The sequence below is a fragment of the Leucoraja erinacea genome, chromosome 10, assembly GCF_028641065.1.
Source record: "Leucoraja erinacea ecotype New England chromosome 10, Leri_hhj_1, whole genome shotgun sequence".
NCBI classification, from domain to species: Eukaryota; Metazoa; Chordata; class Chondrichthyes; order Rajiformes; family Rajidae; genus Leucoraja; species Leucoraja erinaceus.
Genome location: NC_073386.1, coordinates 49,803,403 through 49,830,345, shown reverse-complemented (window position 1 = coordinate 49,830,345; position 26,943 = coordinate 49,803,403). Strand labels below are relative to the sequence as shown.

General features: G+C 40.2%; 1 protein-coding gene across 1 annotated transcript; it reads right to left on the bottom strand.

Annotated features, from left to right (window-relative positions):
• Window positions 1–5,400: 5,400 nt before the first annotated feature.
• LOC129701168 (uncharacterized) lies at window positions 5,401–17,292 on the bottom strand. The gene is made up of 3 exons (XM_055642219.1): window positions 16,382–17,292; window positions 14,729–14,834; window positions 5,401–10,277 (listed from the first exon to the last, which is right to left on the bottom strand). Exons 1-3 carry the CDS (start codon window positions 16,766–16,768, stop codon window positions 9,385–9,387), a joined length of 1,386 nt encoding a protein of 461 aa, XP_055498194.1. The 5' UTR covers window positions 16,769–17,292; the 3' UTR covers window positions 5,401–9,384.
• Between the last annotated feature and the right edge of the window lie 9,651 nt (window positions 17,293–26,943).

Here is a 26,943-nt window from a genome sequence, read left to right as displayed (position 1 = left end):
TAAAGTGAACGTTCAGTCTTTTTCCCAGGATGGAGGATTCTAAATGGCATAAGCTTAAGGAGAGTGGGGAGAGATTTAAGAGGGACCTCGAAGGCAACTTTTTCACTCAGAGGGTACACTGTATCTGGAATTAGCTGCCACAGGAAGCTATAGAAGCAGATACAATTACAATTTTGAAAAGACATTTGGACTGATGTATAGATAGGAAGGGTCGAGAAAGCTGAGGCCCAAATGCAGGCAAGTGGTACTAGCTCTGAATGCCAATTTGGTTGGCATGGTTAAGGTAGGCTGAAGAGTCCATGCTGTATATCCAAAGGAAATCAGGGAGGTACAGATGAATGGGTAACAACCCTCTACAGATGTGCGATAGAAAGCGTTTTATCAGGATATATCACGGCATGGTTTTGGAACAGCTCCATCAAAGACCGCAAGAAATTGCAGAGTTGTGGACGCAACCCAGTCCATCACGCAAACCAATCTCACTTTCATTGACTCTATCTATACTTCACATTGCCTCGGAAAGGCCACCGGTATAATCATGGACCAGTCTCACCCCGGATACTCCCTCTTCTCCCCTCTCTCATCAAGCAAGATGTACAGAAGTTTGAAAATTCAGACCTCCAGATTTAGATACAGTTTCTTCCCAGCTGTTATCAGGCATCTGAACCACCTTCTCACCAACTAGAGAGCGGTTCTGGCTTCCTAGCTACCTAATTGGAGACCTTCGGACTAATTTTAATCAAGCTTTCCTGGAGTTTATCTTGCACTAAACATTATACCCATCATCCTGTATCTGTTGACGGCTTAATTATAATTAATGTATTGTCTTTTCGCTGACTGGATGGCACGCAACAAAAAAAGCTCTTCACTTAACCTCGGAACATGTGGCAGTGCTAATAACTTAAACTAATCTAAAAAGTGGAGGTCAAGTTTTGTCTCTTCTCTCATAGGGTCATTTACATATTGATTGAAATATTTTTTTCCTCAACACACTTCACAAATTCCACCCCATCCAAGCCCTTAGCACTTTGTCAATCCAAGTCAATATCTGGGAAGTTAAAATCTCCACTGTTACAATCTAGCAGCTCTTTGTCATATCCTTACATGTTTCCTCATCTAATGCCCATTGACTATTGGTGGACCTTCCTGATGGTATAATCCCATCAAAGTGATCAGCCCAATCCTATTTCTCATTTCCACCAACATAGCTATCACTCTGGGATAGAATGGATGGATTCCTCCAGCAAAAATCTGAAAGGAATGTTGCCCAGAGAATGACCTAACTTGATGTAAATTTATTGGACAATTTGCACGAGCCATGTATATGCGCATCTCACTGGAAAATGCCTGGTCGAGTTTCCTGAGTCACGTGAGCAGATCTGCATATGATTACTGTTGCTTCTCAGTCAATGCAAAATTTATTTTTAATTGTGTGAACAATTAGCTAGCTTTAGTTTAATATATTTATAAGCTTGACTAGAACAAAGGATATATTTGAGAAATACTAAACCAGGCATGAATATAGACAAAAAGAGGAAAGCTGAGACTTCTAGAAAGATACTGTAACACAACATTTACTGTTTAAAATCCATTATGATCTAAAATCAAATTAAAATGAATGCACAAATTTGAATGACTTTTCCATGATAGTTATCAAAACTCAAGGATCTGCAATACCATACCCTTGTCTACTACCCAAAATCCAGTCAAATCTAACGTGAAGATAAACCTGGACAACATTTGCACAAAATATATGATGTTTAAATTGTAAACCCTACGAGGTTTTTGAACACTGTTGAACAATGCAGAGAAGGGTGCTGGGACCATTAATATACATGACTTGGATTTAAATAGCTACAGTGGTCTATCACAGTGGTGCAGAGGTAGAGTTGCTCCCTAACTGTACCAGGGACCGCATTCAATCCAACTAAGGGTGCTGTCTGTACGGAGTTTCTGTATTCTCCTTGTGACCGTGTGGGTTTTCTCCGGATGCTCCAATTTCCTCACACATTCCAAAGACGTGCAGGTTTGTAGGTTGATTTGTTTCTGTAAATTGTCCCTAGTGTATAGGATAGAGCTAGTGTATTGGTGATCATTGGTCAATGCAGACACGGTGGGCCAAAGTGCCTGTTTCCACGCTATACCTTAAAACTAAACTATAGAAATGAGCGAACAAATGAATTATGTAATCCGAGCAAGTGTGAGGCTTTGCACTTTGGGAAGTCAAATATAAAGAGAAAATTATGTAATCCGAACAAGTGTGAGGTTTTGCAATATAAATGGATAGAATGGTAAAGGAGGCACATGATATGCTTGCTTTCATAGGTTGGGGCATAGAGTACAAGAAGATATGTCAGGAAATCATGATGCAGTTTTATAGGACTTTGGTCAAAACCGCATTTGGAGTATTATGTGCAGTTCTTCTCACTTCATTACAGGATGTGGTGGCTGTGTAAAGGTTGCAGAGGTTTGCCAGGATGATGTCTGGAATAGGGGGTATTGGCTAAAGGGAGAGTTTGGACAGACTTTGATTGTTTTCTCTGGAATCCCATAGGTTGCAGAGAGACCTGATGGAAATATATGAAATTATGAGAGGCATAGATAGGAAAGGAAGGCAGAATCTTTTTCTCAGGATGGAAACATTAAAAACTAGCAAACATAGCTAGCTTTAAGGTGCGAGGTGCAAAGTTTAAAGGAGATGTGCTGGGCAAGTTTTTTACACAGAGAGTGCCTGGAACATTCTGCCGGTGGTGGTGGTTGAAGCAAATATGTTAGTTGGATTTAAAAGACTTTTGGGTAGGAATATGGTTATGCACAGGCAGTTATATGCAGGCAGATAAGTGATAATCTTGGCATCATGTTCGGCACAGGCATTGTGGGCCGAAGGGCTTGTTCATGTACTGTACTGTTCTATGTTCTATTAATGCCTATCCTGCCCTCAAGAAGATGGTTGAGAATAGACTTCTTGAACTGTTGCAGCTTTTGCGGTGAATGTCATCCTACAGTCATCTGAGGATTTAGGATTTTGACCCAGCAAAAGTATCAAACAGTAATATCGATCTCACACCGGAAAATATGTTACTTGCATAAGAACTTTCTGGTAGTGCCATTCCCATATATCTGCTGGCAGCAGATCCTAATGGTAAGGATCTCAGGTTTGTGAGGCATGACACCATATATGTACTGAAAGTAGGATGATAATGGAGAGACGTTTTGTAATGCTGCTGCTCCTGAGTGTCAATGGAGAATGGATAAGCTTTATTTTGTAGTATGTGGTATTTGTGTAGTAATTGTACCAGCTACTCATGCGAAAATGTTGTACAAACCTCCATATCTTTATACAGTATATGAACCATCTGATGATTTGACAAGTTGCATATGTAACTGAATGATGTATATTTACCAACAAACATCCTCACTTCTGAGGTAATATCATACAAGCATCTGAAGATGCCGAATAATGATGTGAGCAATACCAATATCCAAGGATCTAAATATTTGACTTTGAACAAATACAGCAAGCTTCTCTTGTGTTGGATCACAAATCGCTGACATCGCTATTGCTGCCTTAATGTCATGAGCAGTTACTCTAACGTCACCACTGAAATACAGTCCTTGTGCTTGTTTGGACCAAAACTGTAATGAAACCTGCAGCAGATGAGACCTGATGGAGCCCAACTGAAGAACAGTGAGTGGGTTATTGGTCTTGCTTGATAGCACGTGGCGCAACAGTAGAGTTGCTGCCTCACAGAGCTGGAGACCCGGGTTGGATCCTGACTACGGGTGCTGTCTGGACAGAGTTTGTACATTATCCCTGTGACCAGATGGATTTTCTCTGGGTGCTCCGGTTTCATCCCACATTCCAACTACATACAGGTTTGTAGGTTGTTGGCTTTTGTAAATTGTCCCTGGTCTGTAGGTTGGAGTAGTGTATGGGGATCATTGGTCGGCGTGGACTCGGTGGGCCGAAAGGCCTGTTTCCATGCAGTCTCTCTAAACTAAACTAAAAACAACAACTTCCATGACTGCATCACTTCCATGACTGCATAGATTGAGGTCAATAATTGACATGGTGGATTAGTCCCACATTTTGAGGTCTGTAATTCTCCACATTTCCATGTACATGCCAGCGATGTAGCTGCATTTGAACAGCTTGATTGAACATGCAGCAAATTCTGGAAAATGTATTTTGCATTATTTCTTGCATGTGTCAACACCAATATATATAGTTGTGTCCAATGCATTCAACCATTACTTCACCATTTCAGCTTAGTCAAATTAACTAAACTTTGGCTTTATATTTGTGGAGACTTGAGCAAGGTGTGATGGTATCAAATTGACACTTTTGGATTAAGGTCACTTAAGGGTGGAGATGAGAAGATGTGGCTAGTGGTGGGATGTCATTGGAGGTGTCAAAAAAAATGTTGGAGGATTATGTGCTGTATGTGACGGCTGATGGGGTAAAAGGTGAGGATTAGGGGGACTTTGTCCCTGTTGCGACGGGGAGAGGGGGGGAGCAAGAACGGAGTTGCAGGATATCGAGGAGACCCTAGTGAGGGCCTCATCTATGATGGAAGAGGGGAACCCCTGTTCCCTAAAGAATGAGGTCAACTCCGATGTTTTTGTATGGAACACATCATCCTAGGTGTTGTAGATGGTGGAATTGAGAGTAGTGGATAGAGTCATTGCAGGAGGCAGGGTGGGACGAAGTTCAGGTAACCCTTGCTTTCCCTCTCTCTCCATCCCTCCCCTTCCCAGTTGTCCGACCAGTCTGACTGTCCCCCAATTACATTTTATCTCTGTTTGCTTTGTTGTTACCTTCTCCTAGCTAACAATGATCTATTCTACATTTTCCTTGAACTTCACCCCCTTTGATGTTTCGTTCTAACACCTGACACTTTCTTATCTCTGTATCTCCCCCTCCTGCTCCCCTGACTCTGAGTCTGAAGAAGAGTCTCAACCCGAAACGTCACCCATTCCTTCTCTCCAGAAATGCTGCCTGTCCCGCTGTTACTCCAGCATTTTGTGTCTATCTTCGGTTCAAACCGGCATCTGTAGTTCCTTCCTACACATGTTATAAATTATGTTTGTGCAAGTGTATATGATCAGGTAATTAATGCAACAAGATCACATTAAAATGACTTACCAATTACCTTAATTTATCATCCATCTTATTAATACCTAATTGCTGAGAACTGATTTTTGAATGGATGTCTAATTTATTAATACTTTATGATTGCCATTTTTGTTCCATTGTTATTTATACTTTGATTGATCCCCTATACTGTACATCAAATTTCTATTTTAAGAATATAATACTTAACCCATTCATGTAAAAATGTACCAAATGGTTTTGAGATGAATGTAATGAAGTAATGCAGTCTTGTCAAGAAGATATTATTTTATTTGGATTACTGCTCAATATAAACCGAAGAATACATAGTCAATATTGTTATTTATAGCAAAATTTTACATAAAACCACATTTAGAAATATAACTTTCATGTACACAATTATAATTTATTGCATATATACAAGTAAAGGTAAATTTGTCTAGGATTTTCAAAATAGAATGTTTTCTGATTTTTAAATTTTCTATTATAATTTTTAAATGGAGGATTATTTTCAAATTGACTTTTTTCTCAAACAAAAACAATTCGATAAGAATCTAAGGGCTTGTACATACTTCTAATTTTTTTTCAATGTCACTATGTATCATTGACACATCCTCAAGTTTAATTTGTAATTACGTTGATAGAGTTAGTCAGGTGAGACTTTGAAAAACTTCAGGAACATATTTGTTCCAATTCAGAATTCACTAATGGTGTTTATTTCAAAACAATTTTAATAGATAGCTTAAAAAGCTTTCAGATTCTCACATAATTTATTTTCTGTTCATATTCCTTAATAACAATGAATAAAGAGAAAGGTAGCTTGAAATATTGGAACAAAGGGATAATCTTAATAATTTAGAATTCATTAAAAGATTCAAATCTTTCTGTGGAAAATGATGCCAAAAAAATATTTGTTTTGGTATCCATAAAGCATTTTAAGATGCATATCAATTTGTTAAGAATAAGTAAGCCCAGCATCTTCCATAATTGTATTTTTAAATATGACACTAATGCAGGCTATTGATGTAATATGGTTGTTGATTGATATTATCTGATGTGCAGTATATAGATTACAATTGTTCTCACCACATTAAAATAACAAGAGGATAATCAGTTGATGCCTTGTGGATTTATATATAATTTCTGATGAAGTTGCAATGGGCCTTGGCCATTATATTGCTTGTGATGAGTCCACCTACCAAGTGTGGCAGATAAACAAAATGTTCAAACTTTTGCATCATCAGGAAATGGGAAAATAATTTTGTTTTAACCAGTATTATCATTTAAACATAGTCAAATAGTGATTAAGAAATCTCAGCCTCTGATAATTTATTTAATTTTAGAGGGTGATCAATTTTCATTGTCATCTGTCCTTCACTGCATCTGATAGTAGAAATGATAAAAACATGTCTCCCCTGTCGGTATAAATATGTGAAGATACTGGTATTAACACAGTCTAGGGCCAAGCAATGTCAAGAATAAGGGGATGCCGTCAGGAATGGCATGAAAGATTCCATCTCAATTTTAAAAACAGAGCTTGAATCTCCAAAGAAACATGGATTGTTTCACAGAAAGTTTTCATATGTATTTACTTTAAATGAAGAAGCAAAGCAAGAAAAAAAAAAAAGATTTTGTTTTAAGATTTCAGGTACTGAGAAAGAATTGGAAACAATGTAATGAGATTTAATTTCAACAATATGAACATTCACAACAGGAGGTCTAGAGCATGAAAGGTGGCATATTTTGGAAATTAATATGAACCAATGAAAGAAGTTTGATAGCTGTAATTTGACCAACATATATGAGTGGCACAGGGAAGATTGTAACTGAGACAGATGGACTGAAGATGCGAGGGAGTGATTGCCAAACAACATACATTTTCTTATAAACTAAAAAATGAATGAAAGATATTTTGGAGTCTCCGGGATACTATTAAATATAAAAAATGATTTATCGTTATAGAGTATTGTTGGAATCTTTTTAACAACAGGAAAGAAAAATACATGTGTAGCATGACGTTGATCAAAATGACAATTAATTCAGAATTTAGTCAAGGGGCAGGCATTTTACATGTAGCCAGACCCAACACACAGCAGAGTGCAATGATCAGATTTGTCATTATGTTAGTTGTGTAGGGAATATTTCTCAAAAAGAATTCCTATGCAGTTTGTTGTATGGTACCTTAGGATCTTTTATACTTATCTCAGAAAACATGAGAAGCCCCAGATTAACAAGAAGCATCTAAAAGCTTGTACGTTTGTCACCACAGGTTTCTATCAGCACTGTGTTGGAGTCCACCTTGATTTTATAATCAATTCCCTGGACTGGGAGTTGAGCCAGCTACCTATTGGTATAAAGGTAATGCGACTTGCCTTTGTAATTTTTAAAAAGTGCTAATATGAGCATATACCTGTCACTAAACAATAATTACATGGATCACTGTCAAATGCTTTAATGATTTAAGTGCACTTAACTCATAGCATGTTACTCTGTTTTTAGACAGGGAATTTATTTGATGTATGCACAACCACTATTTCCATTTAATAGTGGCTTGGCATGTGTGTGTAGGCATTCATTTTGCCTTCTCAGTGCAATTCAATAAGCTATATTTTAACTCTCAGGCTGCCAGCAGAGGACAATACATTTTGAACAGATTTAATATTTAGATTTTAACTTGCGCACTATCACACAACATCCGTCAGCGCCACAGCAGTGAGGCTACTCAAATATCAGGAATAGCTTTATTACAAAAAAATATCTCCTTTCACATTTACAAAACCAATTATTTCCTCTTATATGTAGTCCATGTTGAAAAAAACATTGTGTTCTGTAACAAACATGATATTAGTGTAATAAAAGGCACAATGTTACAATGATGCTAAATATGCAATGGAACACAATATGCTCATAAAGGATTGTAATTATGATGTAAATAATTAGATATCTATGGAGGAACAGTAATTAACACAGGTAGTCATCCAAGAGGGATTATGAAACTTTGAGAATGCAAACGACTGGATCAAAATTGTTGGCAGCACAGGATTACTGACAAACAGGAAGTTATGTTAATTGAAGCAAAATTGAGACATTATTAATACAGTTATCTGGAGCTTATTAAAAGAGATGTAATCATTATCACAAAATGTCAATTTGGAATAATGTCTCCAATAGACATCATGTAGGAACTAAATGTAGAGAATCCTACTTGGAACTAATTTTTGGGATCAACAGCATAGACTTAGATTGTCATTAATTATAGTACAATTGATGTCACTACTAGCCTGAACATTCAATCAATTAAAATATATTACTTGGTTCAACTCAAAGTAAGCATCAAAAAAATATTTGATTATAAGGGCCACGCTATAGATTTCACAAAGCCTTTGCTGAAGATTATCCCTACAGATGATAGAATAGAGGACACTATTTGAATGGAGGTTAAGCACGTTAAATTATACATTTTGGAACACTCACTTCAAGTTACATAGCTTAATGCCAAATAATATACATGCTCATCCAGGCAGACTTGCTGAACAGTGATCGGGAATTAAAATCTTAGCAGATGCTTTTCTTCCTAGACAATGCACTGAACATTTGTCTCTCCAAGTCAATACAAAAACGACCAATGGGTCAACGAGGGAATATTCTAGATAGTAATGTAATCAGCCTGGGGTAGTTGATTTCTGAAATACGTGTGAGTTCTAAGACTCCATGTGACTTTATTTCCATTGGTTTGAATATGTCATATGAAACTATATGCAATTAAAATGACAAACACTTCAAAGGTACAGTTGATACAGTCTCGAAAATTATTTTTGCAGTCATTCCTTATTCATTCAATTAAGCCATGAATTAGGGCAATGAGAGTATCATTTTTACAACTAATGTCTTGTCTCATCATGAAATTGACCACTATTATTTGGTTAGCAAGCACACAACAATTTTATATAAGATTGTATTTTCAAATATATTTTAACACCCGCTGTTGAACAAAAGTAGTAATTGGGCATAGGGTATATATATCGAATTCAAAGAAAAAATATATACTACCTGATAAACCGAAGATGTAAAAGCAAGATTCTAATGGTTACTTTAAGAATAGCAATTAAACGGACAGACAAAAAATGTGCCCAAACTATTAATATTTAGATGTCTCCAGGATATCAAGACATTATAATTTATCTGCATTAAGCAATAACGTTTTGTATCACACAAAAAGAAATGCCTAATGAGACAAGGATCTTTTAAACTGGAATCAAATGTATTTTAGATTATGTTTTCAAAAGAGATTCCACAGAAAATGGTAACATCTGTTTAGTTACTTTCACTTGATTGCCAGAACAATGTTCCCGTGTTTTCTTTGTAAAATGTCTTAAAGCTTCTCTTGCGATGAAACTGCCTGAAGCAGACTTACTCGTAGACTCAGCTGCTACCTGTGAGTCTAGGGTTAAGTAATTGCTGAATGAAACAAACTCCTCAGACAGTTCTGGGTATTGTACTATTTGTCTCTGAGAGGAACATAGAGCTGTATTTTCGGGAAATGAATCAAAACTTTTTGTGATTTTTGCCTGTGTGTAATTACCCCTGTAACTGGAACAGGCCTCCTTTGAATTTAATTCTCCATATTCAAGAATTTGCCTTGTAGGGTCCAATCGTTCGGGTAAACTGGTAGAGTCGGACGCGTTGTATGGATAGAATGAATTGTTCACTGGAGTAGACTTTTGCCCCCATATTGAAGTGTAGCCTAACGTCTGTTCGGAAATACAGCCTGCTATGTTTGCTGAACAGGATTCCCTAGTCTGATCAATGTTGTCTTGGTAACAATGAGGTCCAAAATCCCACATGGCAGGATTGGTGTGCACAAAAGGAATGTAAATATTTAGTAACTCCTTGGACGCTGAAGGGTTAAATTGTGATGGGTCACAGAACTGGTTGTAGCTGACTTTAAGAAGGTTGTACTTGGGGTGAGTTTCCATACTCGGTCTCATGAAGACTTGAAATGCAGCTAGTTCCTGTAATTCTCTCTCTCTGTACTCTCTTTCCAACATCACACTTTCCAGCTCCTTGTCTGCAAAAGCTCTCCTTTTCCTCATCCTGTCACTCAGCGGCGGTAGGGAGAAACGGCTTGGACAGAATAAACTGTCATCCTGCGGGGCGCGGTAACCTGCAGAGCAAACATAACCATGTGTGCCACGTGGAATATGATCCAATACATCCCCTCATAGATCCCCTCTCTGTAGCGGCTACAACATCCAGTGTGAAACTCAAATCTACATCCACAAAATCATAGAACATCATGCAACAACAAAAAACACATCCCCAAAGTAACTCAAGAACATGCAATCAAAAGAAAAGCTTCATAGGAGTAGACAAATAAAGACAGAATCAATGTAATAATCAAATCAATTAACTAACTAATTCTGAAACTTCCACCAACCAGGGGATTATAGATAGTTCATTATGTATGGTCTTTCAGCTGACTGGATAAAACGCAACAGAAAATGCTTTTCACTGTACCTCGGTACACGTGACAAATTAAACTAAATCTATGTTTTATCGGCTGCAGCGTTAAAGACATTATCATGTACCTAACACTTTCTTTGTACACAGACATATAAACACACACATATACAAACTAAACCTGGATACACAGAACCTATCCTTGAGGATATTTGTACATTAAGCCCTTTCAAATTGTTTAGAACTAAAATTTAATTTTCTACCTAAGTCTAGATTTTTTCTGTGGCACTTTGGTACCTCAATATCTCTGTTTGTGACTATTTAGGATGGCGTGATAATATTTCTTACTATGTTCTGGTTGTATATTGACTCATTTGAATGAAAAGTGTATACATTACAGCATTTTGTTGGAGATCAGTTGTTAATTCTAGACCAAAACTTTAGGATTGCTTAACTTTCTAAAGACCACGACCGCAAGCAATGCTTTCCCAGTGGTACAGACTGAGCAATTGTCAAAGCTGCCATGAAATGCTGACGTTAAAAACTATAAGTGGAATAGGATTCATTTATTCCCTAACAAGCAGATTAAAAGCAGAAATTCAGTTCCAGGCAACCAGCATCTCATGGTTCAACTCCAACCATTCTGCCCAGGTGATAAATCTATATATCAACATTCAGTATTTCAAAAGTTGTTGCTAAAACGTGATTATTTAAGAAATCGAGTTGGGAGCGTTCGCATATTTAAACATTTTTAGATAGACTTGAAAAGTGACAAGAGTCCAATGCCACCACAATTCCAATGTCATTTTTTTGCAGTGTCAGACTCAATATTATGACACCGTCTTCATTAGGTGCTAGTGTTCACTCACTGCTTCTTGGTAGAATCAGATTGGTTAACATATGATGAGCGTTTATGGCACTGGGCCTGTACTTGCTGGAGTTTAGAATAGTGAGGTGGAACCTCATTGAAACATACAGAATAGTGAAAGGCTTGGAGAGAATGGATGTGGAAAGGATGTTTCCACTAGTGGGAGAGTATAGGATGAGAGGTCATAGCCTCCGAATTAAAGGACATTAGTTTAGGAATGAGATAAGAAGGAACTTATTTAGTTAGAGGGTGTTGAATCTGTGAAATTCTTTGCTGTGGAGGCAAAGTCAGTTGATATATTTAAGGCAGAGATAGATAGATAGAGTAGCAGTTGGGAGGTCATGTTGCAGTTGTATAAGGCATCGGTGAGACCGCATTTAGAATATTGTGTTCAGTTCTGGGCACCATGTTATAGGAAAGATATAGGCTGGAGTTTCTCCAGCCTTTTTGTCTACCTTCCATTTTCCAGCATCTGCAGTTCCTTCTTAAACATTGGAAAGATATTGTCTGGGTTCAGGAAACATTTACAAGGATGGTGCCTGGACCAGAGGGTGTGAGCTATAGGGAGAGGTTGAGTAGGCAGGGTCTCTACTCCATGGAGCGCAGGGGGATAAGGGGTGATCTTATAGAGGTGTATAAGATCATGAGAGGAATAGATCGGGTAGATTCACATGGCTTTTGCCCAGAATAGGGGAATCGAAGACCAGAGGACAAGGGTTCAAGGTGAAGGTGAAAAGATTTAATAGGAATCCGAGGGGTAGCTTTTTCACACAAAGGGTGGTGGGTGTATGAAGCAAGCTGCCAGAGGAGGTAGTTGAGGCTGGGACTATCCCATCATTTAAGAAATTGTTAGACAGGTTCATGGATAGAACAGGTCTGGAGAGATGTGGACCAAGCGCAGGCAAGTGAGACTAGCGTAGCTGGGACATTGTTGGGCGAGTTGGGCCGAAGGGCCTGTTTCCACACTGTATCACTCTATGACTATGGTTCTATAGATTCTTGATTAGTACAGGTGTCAGAGGTTATGGGGAGAAGGCAGGAAAATGGGGTTCGAAATGGAGATATTGATCAGCCATGATTGAATGGCGGAGTAGACTTAATGGGCCGAATGGCCTAATTATGACCCATCTTCAGGAACTATTAAGCTTTTGCTGGGCCGCGAATTAGAAAATGCTTGGCACTGGACAGCGTCGTTAAACGGTTTAAATGTCACGAATAAAGTCTTTCAGTTTGGAAAGTGCAGCTTGGGCTCTTCGGGTTATGTGAATAAAAAGCCAAAGGATCGAAAATTATATTTTCACACACGAGAAACGTGAGAAACGTGAGATTTCCACTTTGAAAAATATGTGTGATGCAGTAAAAGCGTCGTGCTTAGTTAGCAGTGCGTCGCCCTCTACAGATGCCCTTTGGAAACTGGCGGCTGACGTAACGTCAACAATTAATAATGTGTCTTTAACGCAGGCGGCGTAAGACTTGTAGTTTCAAGACGTGACATGTGCTAGACATATGGTAGAAATTGGAGATTAAAGCAGGTGTGGTACTGCTCTTTTGGTTCGGAAGCCAGAAGATGATTCCCGCCATCAATTGCATGTCCGTCTTGCACAATATGTGTTGAAAGGAACTGCAGATGCTGGTTTAAACCGAAGATAGACACAAAAAGCTGGAGTAACACTGAGCGGGTCAAGCAGCATCTCTGGAGAAAGGGAATATGTGACGTTTACCTAGCCCTTTTCTCCAGAGATGCCACTTGACCCGCTGAGTTACTCCAGCTTTTTGTGTCTATCGACCACAATATGTAGACTGATTCGACCTATCACCAGTGATGCTACGGCTCTACCGAAAACGGATTCAACAGTAATTCCAAAGTCCTGAAGCTCCTCGGATCTCAACTCAAAGAGGCAGCCTACGCCACGTGTCCGTTCACTCACGTACTTAGAATAACTCAATCACAAAAATAACTCGAATCATAAAGTACGGAAAGTCACATAAACAGTGGCAATTAAAATAACTGAAACACCTGTCTACAAATACAAATAAAATACACCAATAGTTCAAATGTAACGTGGCTTGCATTTAATAAGCAAGTTATGACCCAACCATTAGCAACACACATTCTATCCTCATCTGTAAAATCGGTTTCTATAATAGATGTCGACATTAAAATGCCACGAAAGTGGTTGGAAATAGCTAGTTAGCGGATAGCATATTGGAACTGTTCTGTATAATTAAAGCGTTTGAAAGTCGGAATCTTAGAAATTGATATACATGTTTAAATTTGGGGTTAGTGCAGCAAATTATATATTTTTTTGTTCGTAAAATACTAATAAATTGTAGTTGGTGGTCGCCAGCAGAGCGAAGCTGCTTCGGAACTACTGACCAATGTTTGGCGGAACCACTAGACTTTGCTGGAAAAGTATGCGCTCCCATCCGACCCGCAGTCCAACACAAGAAGACAGACAGACAAAAGATGCTGGAGTAACTCAGCGGGACAGGCAGCATCTCTGGAGAAGGGATGGGTGACGTTTCGGGCTGTAGAAGGGTCTCGACCCGTAACATCTCCAGAGATGCTGCCTGTCCCGCTGAATTACTCCAGCATCGTGTGTCTGTCTTGTGTTGTACTGAGTTACTCCAGCATTTTGTGTCTATCTTCGGTGTAAACCAGCACCTGCAGTTCCTTCCTACACACTGCCGTGCAACACTTACGTACAGTCAATCTGAACAGAAACATGACAAGGGGCGTGAAAGCGCTAGGCTAAAAAGTCCAATGATAATCTATTCTTAAATCAGGTCTTGTTTTGTTTTATTGTCACGTGTGCCAAGGTACAGAGAAAAGCTTTGTTTAGTATGAAAGCCAATCAGATCAGATAATACTCAAACGATTTCAATTTCGTAAACTGGGCGCCTTATTTAATTATAAGGCGATTATATAATTATATCCTGTTTCGTATCCTTTGTTTGGAATCACCTTCTTTTTTACATTTCACTTAAATGAACAATTATCCATAATTATACTTTTAATTAAAACAAGGAAGACATGATCGTTCTTCAGGGAACTTTGGTATTTTTTATTGTTAAGAAACTTTGGTGAAGGATCCGTTTGCGGCCATCACTGCGTCTCGATTATTCTAGTGACATTTCTACTGGGGTTCCCCATTCGCATTCTAAGCGCCACGCATTAAGAAATATGATCAAGCGAAAGGGGTAGACTGACACGGGTACATGTAGTGCGGCTTCAGTCATCGCCAATTGTACATTTGACTTCTTATTGCAAATGTGTATAACGTTACCTTCCAAAATGCTTTTTGCCAGGAGACTGGGAGTGCGAGGATATCGCTGGTAGGAAGCTCTGCGGGCTGACGTCGTGGATTCCTTGCCACTCACACCTTTCTTCACCTTTTTTGGGGGACCAACAATTAGTTAATTATTTCTTCGTATAAATCGTCTTATAAAACTCCAAGTATTAAACAATTGAAACGCCGTCGCTCGAAAATCAAAAAATCTATTATCTGAAGATAGACACAAAATGCTGTAGTAACTCAGCGGGTCAGACAGCATTTCTGGAGAGAAGGAATGGGTGACATTTCGGGTCGAGGCCTTTCTTCAGACTGAGAGTCAGGGAAGATGGAAACGAGAGATGTGAAAATATCTGTTTGGTCATTTCTGTATTAGGAACGCTTAGATCGGCTTCCTATTATTTTTTTTTAAAGTCGTGTTAATCAGATCTAGTCACTATATCTGCTATATCGTGACCTTTCTTCAGTTACTCCAACATTTTGTGTCTATCTTCGGTGTAAACCAGCATCTGCAGTTCCTTCCTGCACTATATCTCGTTGCTATTTGCTAATTGTACGTCGCTTCATGATTCGAGGTAACTAGAATTTGTCTTAATTGCCGAGAATTGTCAGTTTAACTTTTGCAATGATTAGTGGGCGAATTTTGGGCACGTTTGACTTGTTTGTTTTAGAAACAAACAACTACATTGATTGAAATGTATAAATGGACATATACTTAGTTGTGCTCTCCGAGTAGTGCAAGGCATTTGTGCAAAGGTTTACAATTCTACATTAATTCATTTCATTTATTATCGCCAATAAACAAATATTGAATGTCATTAAGCCTTTGATTTCATCTACGACCACAAAAGACAGCGGAAATTAAATCAGACGCTCTAGCAAATTATTTATTCTGTCGGTTCTCCCGATGTAAAGTGGACAAGAGGGTTAAGGAAGCTGATGTGATTTTTTTTAAATTAACCACCTTATTATGAAGCTGAGCAAAATTCAAACAGCTGGAGGAACTCGGCAGGTCAAGCAGCATCTGTAGAGGGATGGGTCTGATGGGTCCTGACCTGAAACGTCGCCTGTCCATTTCCCATTGTTGCCGCTGCTTCATCGCCGCTGAGTTCCTCCAGAAGTTTGAATTTCGCTCAAGATTCCAGCATCTGCAGCCTCTTGTGTTTCCATTGTTATGAAGATGACTGAAGCAAAATTCTTGTTAAATTATTGTTTTATTTAAACTCTATTCGCCCGATGCCAATATTAAAGGCCTCCACGATGACGTCTAAATATTTTTTTTTCAGAATAAGACTTTGTTTTCGGGAATCTTCCCTTTTGCCTCGACTAAATAAAACCAAATTCAGAGTTGCCAACATCGCCGGATAACTCATCTCAATTTGGTTTTAAATACATTTACTATGAAACTGCCGGCATTGAATATGTGCTGCAAATTGTCTCTACATTACTGGGCTCTGGATATTTTAGGATACATCAAAATTTAGAATTCACGTTTGAAATTAAATCCTAAAAACATAATTAATCACGATCAGAAATTCCAAGAGATATTTGATATTGTTAGTAGTCGAATACTCATGGGCTCCCAAACTGAAATAAAGCTGGAAATTTGAAGATGAATTAGCATGTTTTTTTCCCGTAGAGTCTCACCTCGATAGCTTGCTGCCTCCTGAGAGCTACCTGAGCTGCCATCACCCTCTGCCTCTCCACTACCAGTAGGCAGTTGGTACACTGGCAATCTCTCCAGCGACAGAACCTCTTGTGCCCTTTCAGACATGAGACGACGCCATGGTTTCTGCAGCGAGCGCATTTGGGACTCCGAGCCAGCCTTCGCGGCTCGGACACAGGCTTCTTTGCCTTGTTGCACCTATTAATCATTTTCTCCTCTTCCTCCTCCCCTTCTTCCTCTCCCTCTACATACCCCAGACTGTCGCCTTGCGAAAAGCAATCCGCTAAACTTTCCACGTCAATTTCCTCCTCGCACGAGTCAACAGATTGCCCGAGCAGTGAATCCGCCTCTGAAGACTGATCAGACATCTGGAATACACGGACTGGAAATCAGATTGTAGCTTTAGCAAAGTATTAGAATGGGCGCTTTATGCGGTTGACTGTGCAGTGTTGTACTTGGCTCCAGTCGCTGGTTGGAGGTTAAGTGGCAGAGAGAGTCTGATTCGAACTGACAGCCCGACGCCCCTCTCCACTTCCTGGGGTCTGGCGACGCAAAACTAAAATGCATTGAACGATCTCCCAGCCGTGACCGTGTACCTGAATCACTGGACTTATGCCTTGCGTCTCTCGTCGTATGAAACCAACCTTCTTTTTACCTCACTGAGTAACTTAACCACGCGAAACGTCACCAAAAATCTTACCATGATTCTTTAACCCCCACGGCGCTGGAATCAGTTGCGAGGCAACTTTCGCAAGGCACCTTAAACAGCCCGATTGACGTAGGTTGGAAGCGGTATTTCTCAAGGGACACATGCCTAGTTGTTTTAATTATCGTTTGTATTGGTTGAGTTATTTTCTTTCTTTTGTAAAGCTAGATGAAATTCAGAAAGAATTAAAAGTATAAATATTTCAAAACTGTAGTATTTTCTGAAATGAATATCATATTTATGCGTTGCCTAGTGGGTAAATAAGATGTATATTGCATGTTAAATGAGAAATGTAATTGTATGATTAATTAGGTGCTGTTATGATATTGAAACGCTTCCTCTGCCATCAGTTGGGGCAGAAGCTACGAGAAATGCACGACCACGGAATGAACGTGGGGTAGGTATCGATTCGCTCTGTTCTTTTTGCTCCTTGCGTAAAAAATGTCATTTATTGTGAAATAATTTTTCATCTTGATGGTCCCGGACAATTTAACGACAAGAACATTTAAAGAAAAAACTCTAGCGTGGGTTGCTGTAAATAAACTCTTTGCTAACCAAGGCAACAGCAAGCAGCGGTTTAAAAATAACAGCAGTACTATTCAGACTGATACGGTTCCTACGCACTCAATGCTGGCTTGCTAACTCCACTGCAACCTTCACTCTCTCTCTACAAATGTTCAACTGGTCAATTTACAATCGTCCAAGTCCCGTTCACGATCGTCAGTGGTTGTGTTTTTTTTAATTAAGGTTCGGTAAAGATCTCGCTAATTTTATTATATTTTATTTGTCTTTAAATGTCACCCCCAAATAAGCCACGATGGAGAAACCGTATTTACTCAATATCCATGTATGGTCGAATGTATGTAATCATGGCCTTCTTCAAAACACACATATCCAGAAAAATAATTGCGCAAATATTAGAAATATATACTATTTCACATTCATATACATGCATTCACATAGCTACACGGAGAAATACAATCTGCTGTATATATACACCTACAGCGAGTGGCTTTACAGGAACGTGGGCTAAAGTACGTCTTTATTCATCATTATCGTGTTATCTCCAGTGCTGTCTATTTGGAGTTTTCGCGTCCTCCTTGCGATTATATGGGTTTCCTCCCACATACGTAAGATGTGCAGGTTGGTAGATGAAGCGGCCACTGTAAATTGCCCCTAGTGTGTAGATGGGTTGTATAACCTGGAGGAAGTTGATGGGAATGTAGAGATAATAATATTGTATTAGTGTTAATGGATGCTTGATGTTTGTCAGGAATTACCTGGGCTGAAGGACATGTTTTCCTGCTGCACGGCTGTGACATTCAGGCACAAATGGAAATTTTCATAAGCACATATATATCCACTAACATAGGTAACAATATCCTTAGAGATTACTTACACTGAAATTAACATGATTGAAGTGTTTTTTTTCTTCTGGTAAGTGCAACAGTTTTGTACCATTCAATGGATTTCAGCACGAAACTGTAAGATAACGAGTCAGAATGTCCAGGAAATCGCAGTCCATTTAACAAAGCGAAAGCTTCCTCATAATTAGGGTTATGAAGGATGGAAACAAAGCAAGAAACTGCATGGTAGTTAGACTAATAACATCATTGAGAAAATGCTGAAATTTAAGTTAAACGTGCAAGTTCAATGCATTTATATGAAAAGGAAATCAAATTTGATGAATTTGCAAGTTATTAAGAATGTTACAATCAGACTAGATAAGGGAGGGCAGGTAATATGTTTTACATTTCCAGTAGGCATACAATAAGAAGTTTCCTCGTAACAAGTTACCTTATACAGTAGGTTAAGAACACACGTGGAGCTGGTTAACTGACAGAAAACAGAGCAGCAAGATAATTGGATTATTTTGCCACTGGCAATTAATAAATAGTGCATGGTAACAGGATCAATGCTGGGTCTCAACTATTTACTTTCTGTCATGATAACTTGGATGGAGGGACTGAATGCACTGTAGCCAAATTTGCAGGCACTGAAAAAAATTGGAAGAGTACAGCTGGCACAAAAGGATGAAGGCTAATTGAACATTGGCCATTGTTGCAAGCATAGAGTAGGAAGTGGGTGTAACGGGTATAGCTTGGACCCAATAGCAGCACAGAGTAGTAACACAGGAATGGGTACACTGTACTCACACAGAGGCTCAGGATTGAACGAGGGTTCCAAAGAGGGGCAGGCAGGAGACGTAGTCAGGGTAGTGGAAGGTCCGGTAACCAGGAGATCCAACACACGATGCAAACAAACCAGCGAGGGACAGACGAAAGGACGGAATGGTCAGGGGCAGGCAGGTTCAAATCCGTGTAGGCAGTCGGGAAATCGCTGGAGAGTCTTGCATGAATGCTGAGAACGATCTGGCACTGTGTGAATGGTGAGGCGAGTCTATATACCGGGTTAATTGGTGATCAGAGGCAACTGAGTGCAACAGGTGAGGAGAGTTGGGCTGATGAGAGGGGAGTGGCAGGCAAGCGAGGAGAAGGCGGGACCGGTGGAAAAGTACTGGGAGGTGAAGTGGATGAGAATGAGGAGAGGGCAGACTGACAGTGGGGAAGTGTTGCTAAAACTTTCCAATGTGCCGATGAAATCAATACTTCAAATACTGTGCGTTGTTTGGTCTCTAGGTTTAATGATGAATAAACTTGCACTGAAGGCAGTGGAGAGAAGATTCACCAAGGTTCATAAATTGTTTAAGAAGGAACTGCAGATGCTGGAAAATTGAAGGTAGACAAAAATGTTGGAGAAACTCAGCGGGTGAGGCATACAGATTTCCTTCGCTCCATAGATGCTGCCTCACCCGCTGAGTTTCTCCAGTATTTTTCTCTACCCAAGGTTCATAAGTTCATAAGTTTGTGTGATAGGAAAATAATTAGGCCATTCAGCCCATCGTCTATTCTGCCATTCAATCATAGGGGATATATCTCTCAACTCCATTTTCCTGCCTTCTCCCCAAAACCTCTGACACCGATACTAAAACCAGCATCTGCAGTTCCTGCTTATACATATTAATTAATAATCTATCTATCTCTGCCTTCAAAATACCCATTGACTTTGCCTCCACAGCCTTCTGTGGCAATGAAATCCACAGATTAGCCACTGAGTTGACAAATGTAGAACAATTGAGCAAGTTTGGCCCAGATTAAATGTAATGGCAATTTCTAATTTTTCCAATGTCCAACTTTCCGTTGCCATTACTCCACGGGTAGTTGGGAGTGATTGTATTTCCAGCTTAATTTCCAGTCGTTATTTCCAGCTTAATTAGTTCTTTATTGAAGTAGTTGTATAGACAAAAAGGTGAACATACCAGATTCTCGTTATTCTTGTACAAATTGTAGCTTTCTGGTCTTACTATGTGTGGAACTGTATTCTCTCCAAATCCTGTGGTTGGTCTGATCCGGCCACTCCGTCCCCTAGTATAATATATGTAACATTAATTTACGTATCTAACGCCCACCCCAAAGCATTCAAAATAACACGGCTAGATATATCTAGACAAAATAACATAATATGCTAACAGTAACTAGCCTTAGCATGAATGGCTCCTACGCACCGGCCCCTAATTGTTCTATGTATATAACAAAACAATTACCAATAAACATTAAAAGGACCTATAAAAGCTTAACATATTATCAAAAACAAAAGGTACGCACTGTGTGTAGGCATTTAATCTTCCTTAGTGATTCTTCAATCTTCTTCTTTGGCTTCTTGGAGCAGACATATCTTAGTTATCGGTCTTATGAAGATGTTGTTCTTAGCTTGAAGTCGTACTGTACGCACAAGACCTTGTGCATCTGGTATGATCTCCAATATTCTACCCATTAGCCAGAGCCTCGTGGTTCAGTGGAATTACCCAAAACAATGTCACCTGGAATAAAGCTGCTTCTTACCCTTGACCATCATGTTCGTTCTTGGATTAGAGGCAAGTATTCTTGTGTCCGCCATTTCCAAAAAAGGTCTGCCATATATTGTACCTGTCTCCATCTGCATTTAATGTACAATTCTTCCTTCACTAAGAGTCCAGGTGGTAGTATTGGCTTGGTCTTCAACAGAAGAAGATGGTTGGGTGTAAGTGCGTCCAGGTCCCCTGGATCATCAGAATTCTTGGTATTGGGTCGATCATTTAAAATTGCTTCAACTTCACAAAATAAAGTTTGCAATCCTTCATCGTCCAGAACTTGTTGTTTAAGAACAGAGCGCAGCACATTTCGAACCATGCAAATCAATCATTCCCAAACACCACCAGGGTGGGATCCTGCTGGGAGATCACTCACTGAAGCATATCATTCTGGATCTTGTTCTGATTCAAGCCATTGAGTGCTTCTCTCAATATGTTATTTTGTTTAGATGTTTCGATAAAATTTGTGCCATTGTCTGACCTTGAAGATGAAACTTGACCTCGTCGACAGATGAATCTTCGTGAGGCATGAATGCAGGAGTCTGTGTCAAGTGTAGATGCAACTTCAAGATGTACCGCTCTGCTCGCCATGCAGGTGAAGATTACACTATACCTTTTAACTAGACTTCATCCTCTCTTGATCTCTATAGGATCAAAGTAGTCTACTCCTACATCTGTAAATGGAGGCTTGTCAGGTAAAATCCTCTCCAGGGGCAAGTCTGCCATTTTTTGTTCTCCAACTGTTCCCCGCTGCCATCTACACATAACACAGTCTGTTATGACCTTCCTTGCAGCGGAGTTAGCTTTGATAATCCAGTATCTTTTATGAAGACGAGACAGCCTATAATTTCTTCCTCCATGTCCAAGCTGTTCATGGATATGTCGTAACAAGAGTATTGATATGTGAAGGTCCTTCAAGAGAATAATAGGATCTTCCAGTCTGGATTTAAAACCATGCACAGCACGGAGTCAGCATTGCTAAGGGTTTTTAACGATATCCTCCTGGCTAATGATTCTGGGGATTGTGTGGTTCTTGTCCTGCTGGACTTGTCTGCCGCCTTTGATACGGTGGACCATAATATCTTATTATCTCGCCTACAGCAGTTAGTGGGCATCTGCGACAGTGCCCTGGGATGGTTCAGGTCCTATCTGGCAGACAGAACCATGTGTGTTAGCCTTGCTGGGTTTGAATCCTCTTCCGCTCCCCTGTCATATGGGGTTCCACAGGGTTCGATTCTGGGGCCCCTGCTTTTCTCGCTGTACATACTTCCTCTGGGTTCCATCCTTAGAAAGCATGGCATCTCCTTCCACTGTTATGCAGATGATACCCAGCTTTATTTGCCGCTGAGGGGGGAAGATGCCTTTTCTGTAAAATCGCTTCTGTCTTGTTTTGATGACATTAAGTCCTGGTTGGCCCTAAACTTTCTTGGATTTAATGAAAAGAAGACAGAGGTGATTTTATTTGATCCCAATGGCTGCCGTGAACCTCCATTTGTTGATTTAGGTCCATTGTCAAGGTACGTGAAGCCAACAGTTATGAACCTGGGTTTTAGGATGGACAGTGACTTTAAATTAGATCGCCAAATATGCGCGGTGGTTAAGTCCAGCTTCTTTCACCTAAGGAAGCTGGCGAAGGTGAAGCCCATTCTCGAGCGGCAGCATTTTGAGACAGTAATCCATGCCTTTATTACATCTAGGCTGGATTACTGTAACGCGCTCTATTTTGGTGTTGCTCGTTCTTCACTGGCTCGTCTCCAGTTGGTTCAGAATGCTGCTGCTCGCCTTTTAACAGGGACTCGAAAGAGGGAGCACATATCGCCAATTCTGGCCTCCCTACACTGGCTCCCGGTGCACTTTCGGGTTCATTTTAAGTTACTGTTATTTGTTTTTAAATCTCTGAATGGGCTCGCCCCGCCTTACCTCTCTGAGCTGCTCCACCCATACACTCCTGCCCGGTCCCTCAGGTCAGCTGGTCAGCTGCTCCTGGAGGTACCGAGGTCTAGTCGGAGGCTCAGAGGGGATAGAGCCTTCTCTGTTGCTGCTCCGGCACTCTGGAACACCCTGCCGCTGCACATCAGACAGGCCCCCTCACTGTCCATCTTCAAATCCAGTGTTAAAACGCATTTGTACTCCCTGGCTTTTGACCATGCCTGAGGCTTTGCTTCTGTTTGTGGTGTTTTTGATGTTTCTTTATTTTACATGTCTTTTCCTACTATTTCTTTTGATTGTTATTTTTGGTGTGTATTAACTTTTTTGTCAATGATTAGTGATGTACAGCACTTTGTTGCAGCTTTGTTTGTTTTTAAAGTGCTCTATAAATAAAATTATTATTATTATTATTATTATTATTATGTTTAGCCTCTTCATGCATCGCTAGTCTATTCAGGTGACCACCTACTCTTAGAAGTTCATTCTCCTGCAATAGATCTAGCTTGTACAAATGACCGCTTCTTTTGACTCCACGTTTACCAGCTTCTAATGTTGATAGTTCTTCTTTGAATCTTTGTCTTTGACAGAAAGAAATAATCACGTTTTCTGCTTTGAGAAAATCTTCAGGACATGTTACTGTCTGCCAAATGTTGCTTTAAAGACTTGCATCTCTTTATCAACCATTTCCTTTAGTTTGCCAGGAATCCTCTTCATAACTATTATAGACAATAGACAATAGGTGGAGGAGTAGACCATGTGGCCCTTCGAGCCAGCACCGCCTTTCAGTGTGATCATGGCTGATCATCCCCAATCAGTATCCCGTTCCTGCCTTCTCCCCATATCCCCTGACTCCAGTATATCTTTAAGAGCCCTATCTAGCTCTCTCTTGAAAGTATCCAGAGAACCGCCCTCCACCGCCTTCTGTGGCAGAGAATTCCACAGACTCACAACTCTCTGTGTGAAAAAGTTATTCTCTCGAAGGACCTTCACATATCAACCCTACTGTTACGACATATCCATGAACAGCTCAGACATGGTGGAAGAAATCATATAGAATAGAATAGAATAGAATAGTTTCTTTATTGTCATTGTAACATGGGCCATGTACAACGAAATTTAAAATGTCAGCCAGTCAGTGCAGCATTCAAACATTTCTAAAGCTAACGAAACATCCACGGTAAAATAATAAAGATAAGCAAATAAATAAATATCACAGACAAAGCACGCATACACACCCAACCCTCCATCCTTCTGTCGATTTCACCGTTACCACAGTCCCTTAGTCTGTATCGCCCCTGCGTTCCTTGGCGGCTACATTTAGTGCTTTTATAGCAGTGGGGTAAAAACTGTTTTTTAGTCTATTTGTCCTTGTCCTTGTGGATCTGTACCGTCTGCCTGACGGCAACAGTTCAAACAGGGAGTGTCCGGGGTGGGAAATGTCCTTTATGATATTCTGGGATTTTTTGGTGCAGCGGGAACTGTGTAAGTCCTCCAAGGTAAGGAGAGGGCAGCCGACAATCCTCTGGGCGTTGTCAATGGCCCTCTGGAGCGCTTTCCTCTGAGCCGCAATTCATAGCAATCTCCTTTCTTTTTCGAGTCAACAGCAAGAGTATTGTCCTTACTTTAAGAAACCAAGCTACCGCAGTCTTCAGCTTACTCCATGATGAGAAATAGGTCATTAAATAGTTTGTTGAGCCCAATGGATCCTTGACAGTGACGTTCACTGTGATGTCTTGCTTGATTTCCGGATCATTAGCAGAGATTGCAGATTCCAGGTTAAGCATTGGCCATTCTCTGTGTGGCTTACAGAGAAACGCTGGTCCCTTGATCCATCTCTTATTGCTTAAGAAACGGTCTGCTGTTAGTCCTCTAGAAGATTCATCGGCAGGATTTTCCTTTGTGCCAACATATCTCCATTAGTAGCATCCCTAACAAAGGAGATCCTGTTTGCTACAAATGTTTGAAAGCGTTTGGTTTCGTTGTTGATGTACTTGGGCACAATTGTGCTATCGGTCCAGAAGATGGATTTCTCCAGTAAAAGCTGTAATTCCTTTTGCAGCATTGTATCAACTCTGACAGCTGGGACTGCAGCTGTAAGCTCCATTCTGGGAATCGTCATTTGTTTCAATGGCGCCACTCCGGATTTTCCCATTATGAATGGAACATGCACTTCTTTGTTATCATCTTCCAGTCTTAGATATGAAAGAGTACCGTAGCCGTCGCTTGTATTTGAAAAGTGGTGCAGTTGTGCAAATCTGATTTGCCCAAAGTTAGCACGCTTCATGCACCGGTCCACTTTAAATTCTGACATCTTGTTGAGATCTGCTAACCATCCTATCCATCGCTGAGAGAAGGTTTACGTTTACGTTATGCTCTCATCCCAACCGAGACTTTCTTTACAGAGCTCCTGCGGCTTTGGAAATGCTGCAGATAAACTTTAGCAGAATGTAACTGGATTAGGTGGCATTAGGTACAAGGAGAGATTTTTAGTTTTTAGGTTTAGAGATACAGCATGGAAACAGGTCCTTTCACCCAGCAAGTCCGCGCTGACCAGCGATCACCCACACACTAGTTCTATTCTATACTCAATGGACAATTTACAGAAGATAATTAACCTACAAACTTGCACATCTTTGGAATGTGGGAGGAATCTGGATCACCCAGAGAAAACCTACACGGTCACAGGGAGAATGTACGAACTCTGTACAGACAGCACCTGTAGTCAGGATCGAAACTGGGTCTCTGGCGCTGTAAGGCAGTGACTACCACTGCGCCCTGAGGCTTAGACAAACATGGACTGCTTTTTCTGGAATGCTGGAGATTGAGGGGAGGTCTGATAGAAGTATATAAAATTATGACCGATAGTAGAAATAATACCTTTGTACTTGCACTGGCTGCTGAGATTGAGCACTTACCTGCTCACATCTAGAGGCATGGAGGCATAGAGTATTCTTAGAACATTTTAGAATGGTATAGAGTAGTCTCTTAGAACATTATTTCCTAAGGTGGAAAAGTGAAAAGAATAGGGGGCATAGTTTTAAGGTGAGAGGGGCAAAGTTTAAAGGAGATGTGTAGGGTAAGTATTTTACATAGAGAGTGGTGAGTCTGGAATATGCTGCCTGTTGGTGGTGGAGGCAGATGTGATAGTGGCATTTGAGAAGCTTTTAGATAGGCACGTGCATATGCTAGGAATGGAGAGGTATGGATGTTGTGCAGCGGATAAGGTTAGTTTAGAGCTTGGCACAAACGCTGTGGGCTGAAAGGCCCTTTCCAGTGCTGTACCCTTATGTATTCCATGTTCTAAACGAAATGCACATTTTGATAGCAATTCTCATGATTCATGACACTCCAAAGAGCTTTTACTGCAATAAAGTGTTTCAAATGTAGACGTTGTTGCAAGAAGGGAAAAGTTGGCAATGCAGTTATTCAAAGACATGGAGGCAGATGTTTGTTGATATAACAAAGAAACAGGCCCTTCAGCCCATGCTGACCATCAGCCACTTACTTACACTAATCCCATTTTCTATTCCCTTCAAATGTCCTCAGATTCTACCACTCACCTACACACTAGATGCAATTTACCATGACGGATTAATTTATCAACCTACGCATCTTTGAGATGTGGGAGGAAACCAGAGCACCCAAAGGAAACCCACATGATTACAGGGAGAATGTGTAAATGTAGCATTGATACAACACGAGGTCAGGTTTGAACCCAAATCTCCTGGCTCTGCTGCCATTGAGGCCCTAGTGAGCATTGAATATGTCACAAAGTCATGTTGCAGCTTTTTAAAACTTTGGTTAGGTTGCAGGTCTAGCTGCCATGTTAGAGGGAGGATGTGGTGACTCTGGTGAGGGCGCAGAAGAGGTTTACCACCTGGCTTAGAGAGGATTAACGCTAAGGAGAGGTTGAACAATGTTGGATTGTATTCTTTGGAGCATCAGAGGTTGAGCAGAGACTTGCTAGATTAAGCATAGGAGCACCGCAAGGCTGCGTA